This window comes from Macadamia integrifolia, chromosome 5 (genome assembly GCF_013358625.1).
Source record: "Macadamia integrifolia cultivar HAES 741 chromosome 5, SCU_Mint_v3, whole genome shotgun sequence".
Lineage (NCBI taxonomy): Eukaryota > Viridiplantae > Streptophyta > Magnoliopsida > Proteales > Proteaceae > Macadamia > Macadamia integrifolia.
In genome coordinates this window covers 33,001,067-33,007,053 of record NC_056561.1, presented here as the reverse complement: position 1 = coordinate 33,007,053, position 5,987 = coordinate 33,001,067, and the positions used below count along the sequence as shown (strand labels likewise).

The following is a 5,987-nucleotide window of genomic DNA, read 5'->3' as shown; positions in this document are numbered from 1 at the left end:
TGAAAAAGATCTTTCCTTTTAAAAGAACAAGAACCAATCAAGGAATTTCATTATATCTCTTCTAGGATCGTTTTCTTTCGTCTGGTATTGGTTGCCGTTCCCGTTTTAACTAACAATGGTTCCGAGTAGATAGGACGACCCTTCTCTTTATTACCATGCCAACTAAATGAAAGAAAACCACCCGTAATCTCAAAATACTTCCAACTGACAGCCGTGAACCAGACTACTAGTGCGGTTCTCTCTTCAAAATTCTCATAAGACCTTCCGAAAGTACAGAGGAGACACAGAGACATCTCAAAGCCCAGGGCGAGGGCGAGATGGAAACCCTAAGCGCTTCTGCGACGGTCATGCCTTCTTCTCCCTTATCAATCTTCTCTCCAATGCGGAATTTGTCCACAAGACATCTTCGTTTCGCGATCCCCTGCAAAAGTACGTTTTTTATTTTTTGGGTGGTGATGGAAATACGATAATTTTTCTTGTTCGTTCCATTCTTGCTTATTTCTCCCGTCTTTCTCTGTCTTCTCTTAAAAAAATTTCAATTATTGAGTCAGGTTTCGAGAACGATGCCGATATCGGATCCAATTCAAACGTCATTAAAATCGTTCCTGTTCGCAACGATCGAGTCTCCTTTTCCCCTCTTTCTAAGGTATGATTTCAAATTTCTCTTCTTTTTTGGCTTTTTCCTGGTTGGTGAGCAGTTCAGACTGACGCTTTTCTTCTTTTCTTTTCTGTTTTTCCTGATTAAAAATGGTTCTGCTGCTGTAGGATGAGGCTATGGGTTTGGTTCTGAGTGCGGCAAATAGCAGGGGTTGGACGACTGGTTCAGGGATGGAAGGACCCTCTGTTCCTGCTGGATTTGAAAACGAATCTAGCACAGAGAGGATCTCCACCTTCCCTTGGTCCCTCTTCACCAAATCGCCTCGTCGGAGGATGCGTATGGCCTTCACCTGCAACGTCTGTGGACAGAGAACCACTCGTGCCATCAATCCCCATGCTTACACTGATGGAACTGTCTTCGTGCAGGTTAGTAATTCAAGTAAAAAATCCTTTCCTTTCCTTCCTTATTTTCGTTCACTGTTTTCTCTGCCTATATTCTAAATTAGTATCCATCCACTCTTGTTGTTCTGCAGTGCTGCAGATGCAATGTATTTCATAAGCTGGTCGATAATCTTAATCTGTTCCACGACATGAAGTGCTATGTGAACCCAAGTTTCCGTTACAGAGAACCGGGTGGAGAGGTTGATTTCAAGTTTCTGGACATGGGTGACCGGGATGATGATATCTTCCCCATCTTATGAAGCGAAAGTTCAGATTCATGCGGTGTGTACATTCATGGCCTTGCTTTTCTGTACTAGAAACTGTTTAGCCACAGTTGTAAATATTTCGTGTCTCTAACAGGTCTGTTGGTTCATATTTCACTAGTTATTGTTTTGTTATAGATTTTTTTTTTCCTTAAATCGTTAGGTTGATGTATGGTTAGTTTCTCCTATTTTTCTTTTGTGACAGCATGACTTATTCATGTGTATATAAAATAATAAAAATGGTAACGTGGATTCATATGGACATGGTGCATCTGTTACATACTGATGATGGGCTAGTTGCAGTCTACTTAAGTTCACAATGTTCATTTCTTCCTTCTTGTGACCTGAATGAAGTAGCTGGTTTAAGGGTTAAAATTCCTATCCTGTGTCTTAGCTACAGTTATTCTATCAAGTCCTTGTTTTAGCAGATATTATTCTAAGTTTGAATCTCTGGAATTTGAGGCAGGTTCTACTTTGTGGCAATATTTACTGAATGGAAATCGTATCCCTCAATTTCGAACAAGTCATTATAAAAAAAAATGAAGAAATAATGTTTGAGGGGAGGGGGACAGAGAATAAAATTTTTTGGGAAATTATCCAGTACCACCCCTAAAATTGAAAATAACTTGGAGTGACCCCCAAAAATGAAAATAATGTCTACTAGACCTTCACTTTCTCAAAATTATATCTAAAAAACCCATTCCCTTGGGTTTAGGGCGTTAAGTGATGATGTTATTAGTCATTTATTTGCTAAATGGCCAATCTACCCTTATGGATATATTAAGTTACTATAATGACCTTCGATTACAATCTGCTCCGACTACTGCTGCTGTGCTCCGACTACCTCTGCTTTGTATACCTGCGAAGAAGAAAGGAAGAGGAAAGCAGCTCACGACTATTTATTGTCTATTTTTTCTTAATTTCTTGGAATCTTGACACCCTTTATAATTTATCCTTTGTTTTAGATGTAAATACCCTTTCTTCCCCCGATAACTATCGATCTCGGCCCTAATTTTCTTTTTTGTTTGCGTGCTCTCTCATTATCGATTATTTATCTCTGTGATTGGGGGTATAGGAACGCCAAACTCCTTATGTTTTTTCTCGGGGCTGTGAGTCTTCTTCCTGATTATCTTGTATCTCTTGTGAAGCCCTAAAGACATGACAAACACTTCATTGATCTCCTCTCACCCTCTGACATTAGGTTTCGAAATCCCACCGCTTGATTTCACTCTGGGTGATGACTTTGTCCCTTCATGGACATCACTCTGTATAGTATCTTTTTTATGGTTCCATCTCCGATCATCTCTAGCGAAGCCCTAAAGACACGAAAATGGAGAATTAATTTCAAATAGATGATGGTATCTATTATTTGCGCTTCACTGATACAACTCTCACTCTTGGACGATAGAGTTTCAAAACCACATTGCCTGAGTTCGCTCTGCGTCACACCTTCGTCCCTTCTGAGAAATCATTGATAGCAGCCAACGAGGTAAATTTCTTTCTATCTTTTTAATGGGTTTATTTAATGCGAAGAATAAAGAGCGGTACAACTGTACAAGTTCCTATCTTAGTGTTTATGATATTGTTGTATTACCTGTGATGATGGGCTTGGAATACCTCTTTTCTATGCTGCCATTTGAATGCAGACAGGGAAACTGCTGAAAGAGAACTGATAGATATAAGCGGAAATTTGCATGAATTGGCTGCTTTCTTCTTCCTCTTCATAGTAACTATCTCATTCACACTTTTTAATGGACAGGTTACCTTGAGTTGTAGCAGGCACTGTAGAGATTCATTTGCGGCTTATGGGGATTCAACAGTGATGAATTGAGGTAATTAACTTCAATAATTTTCTTTCTTTCAGAAAGAGAAAGGTGGGGTTTTTTTTCTGCCGGGGTCGCGGATGAAGATTTGGTGCGGAGCCACCCACCGCAGCTTCTGCCTGCTGTTGTTAGTGTTATAATCACCCAGCTAGGGTCGCAGATGAACTGATGGTGATAATATGTAAGGATTTGGAAGGGTAAAAATGAGCTCTTTTTAGAGTTTTAAGTAGAAGGGTAAAAATGTCATTTTTCACTTTTTGTTAACTGTGTTACAAATTAGGGGTGCGGTGGATATTATTTTCATTTTTAGGGGTCACTCCAAGTTATTTTCAATTTTAGGGGTGGTACTAGATAATTTCCCAAATTTTATGATAAAAGTATGTTTTCCAAATTCAACTAGTTTTTTATCATCAACATTGTAAGTTGGGCACTTTAAGTGATAGATGAGAGGATCACTTGAAACATAAAATTCAGTTGAACCTTACAGGCTTTCCATCCTAATTTATTCATCTATAGAAAATTTACTCATGAAGATTAGTAGAAAGTCTGAATTGTACATGAAACTTTTCCCATACATCCGTTATATGTCAACACATGATAGATAATTAACTTAAACAAATATTAGTACTAGATTTGGAAGGAATGTGAGCTTCTCCTTGACTTTTTCTGGGAATTACCTTTCCTTCCTCCCCCCTCCATCAAAAAATGAAAAATATAATGGCATAATCTTTTTCATGTAGTGGATCTCCCCTTCCCTACACTCAAATATTTGATTTGAAGTAGCTTGTTCGTTACTTTTCCTTTGTTTGTTGGCAAAACTATCTGGAGCCCAAGGATTAGGTTTTTAGTTTTCAGATATTCAAGCCTTTTATTATTTAAAGGTGTTACAATCCCAGAAACCTGTAATCAAAATAGAAAAATAGAGGAAAGAAGAGAAGAAGAAAAGAGGAGAGAAGAGAGAGAGGTGCAATCGAAAGAGACTCCCAAAAGAGAGGAGTGACCTGTGATCAGACCAGAATAATTTGATCGCAAGTTATGTCTCAAAAATTATATTAAATGGTGTTGAAGAAAAGTGCAAAAATACCCCCATAAAGAAGAAAAACCTAATCACAGAGATATGGGGCCGATAGGACATAAATGCCCCTATCGGCCCTGTTGTTGTTTAGGATTAGCGCCTAGCGCTAAACTCAACACTCCCCCTTAAGCTAGAGCATACACATCACCCATGCTCAGCTTGGTATAACCGTTACGAAAACTAGGAGCAAACAGAGACTTGGTGAACATGTTAGCCAACTGATTTGATGAAGGAACAAACTGGGTCTCAATCAGCTTTTTAAAACAGCATTATGAATGAAGTGGTAGTCCACCTCGATGTGCTTGGTCCTCTCGTGGAGGACTGGATTGCTAGCAATGTACACCGCAGCTTAATTGTCACAATACATCTTCATAGGTTTGGTTACTGGAAACCCCAACTCCAAGAGTAAAGACCTCAACTCAGTAGTGGTGTGAGCCATAGCTCTGTATTCTGCTTTTGCATTAGACCGGGCAATGGTAGTTTGCTTCTTACTACGCTATGTAACCAGATTACCTCCAACAAACTTGCAATAACCTGTAGTGGACCTACGATCACTAGCAGACATGGTTTTAAGTATCTCCGATACCGATACGATACCCTCCGATACGTATCTTAAATTTAGCCGATCGATATGATACACATCGATACGATACATGAAATTTTTAAAATCCTTTCGTATCGATATATATCCTACAATACATACCGATATGCATCAATACACTACCAATACACATCGATACGATATGATATGCCTCGATACGACTATGAAAATTATAAAATTGAGGTAAAATGTACGTTTCGGTATGTATTGGTACGTATCGGTGAGTATCGGTATATATCGATTGGTACGTATCGATATATATTGGCACGTATCGGTGAGTATCAATATATATCGATACGTATCGGTGAGTATCAATACGTATCGATAAGTATCGGTATGTACCGATACAATGCGCTATGGTCATATAATGGCCAAGATGGGTAATTTTTCAGAAAAACACGATTTTTTGAAGGGTTTTTGTTCCGAAGTTGCTGTCAGTCATATTTCTCTCTAACTAAAGTGGAAATCAAGGTTGGGAACAAGGATTTTACATTTATGGGACAACTACAAACCTTGAATTCTTAGTACGATACCCTCAATTTAGTGTTTATACATAATACATGTTATCAATAGCTTTTTTTAACAAACTCTTTATGCAAAAGTGTTTAAAAAAATGTTTCCTATCCATTTATATGTGTATCTTTAGCGTATCGTAGTGTATCTCCGATACGATACGATACTCTCCGATACGTATCTTAATTTTGGCCGACCGATACAGCCACCGATACCGATACTTTAATCCTTGCTAGCAGAGCTAGCCCAATCAGTGTCAGAATAGCAAACTATTTCCATATACCGATTAGGACGATAGATCAGCCCTTTTTCAGGAGCACTCTGTAGGTAGCGAAGAACACGAACAACCGCGTCCCAATGTGCTTTCTGAGGAGACTGCATGAACTGACTGAGGACTCCATAGGGATATCAACAGGTTTGGATGCAAGCATACCAGTGTTAGACATGGTTTTAAGTATCTCCGATACCGATACTATACCCTCCAATACGTATCTTAAATTTAGCCGATCGATACGATACACATCGATACGATACATGAAATTTTTAAAATCCTTTCGTATCGATATATATCCTACAATACATACCGATATGCATCAATACACCACCAATACACATCGATACGATACGATATGCCTCGATACGACTATGAAAATTATAAAATTGAGGTAAAATAT

At 38.6% G+C, this 5,987-nt stretch overlaps 1 protein-coding gene across 1 annotated transcript; it reads left to right on the top strand.

Moving 5' to 3' along the window:
* Positions 1-81: 81 nt before the first annotated feature.
* LOC122078832 lies at positions 82-3,621 on the top strand. The gene is made up of 5 exons (XM_042644989.1): positions 82-429; positions 552-646; positions 766-1,023; positions 1,131-1,320; positions 3,061-3,621. The coding sequence occupies exons 1-4, from the start codon at positions 318-320 to the stop codon at positions 1,296-1,298; spliced, it is 633 nt and encodes a 210-aa protein (XP_042500923.1). The 5' UTR covers positions 82-317; the 3' UTR covers positions 1,299-1,320; positions 3,061-3,621.
* The last annotated feature ends 2,366 nt before the right edge of the window (positions 3,622-5,987 follow it).

Coding starts and splice junctions, on each gene's coding strand:
- LOC122078832 (XM_042644989.1), top strand. CDS start 318: ATGGAAACCCTAAGCGCTTCTGCGACGGTCATGCCTTCTTCTCCCTTA. Junction 430..551: donor TTTCGCGATCCCCTGCAAAA/GTACGTTTTTTA, acceptor TTATTGAGTCAG/GTTTCGAGAACGATGCCGAT. Junction 647..765: donor CCTTTTCCCCTCTTTCTAAG/GTATGATTTCAA, acceptor CTGCTGCTGTAG/GATGAGGCTATGGGTTTGGT.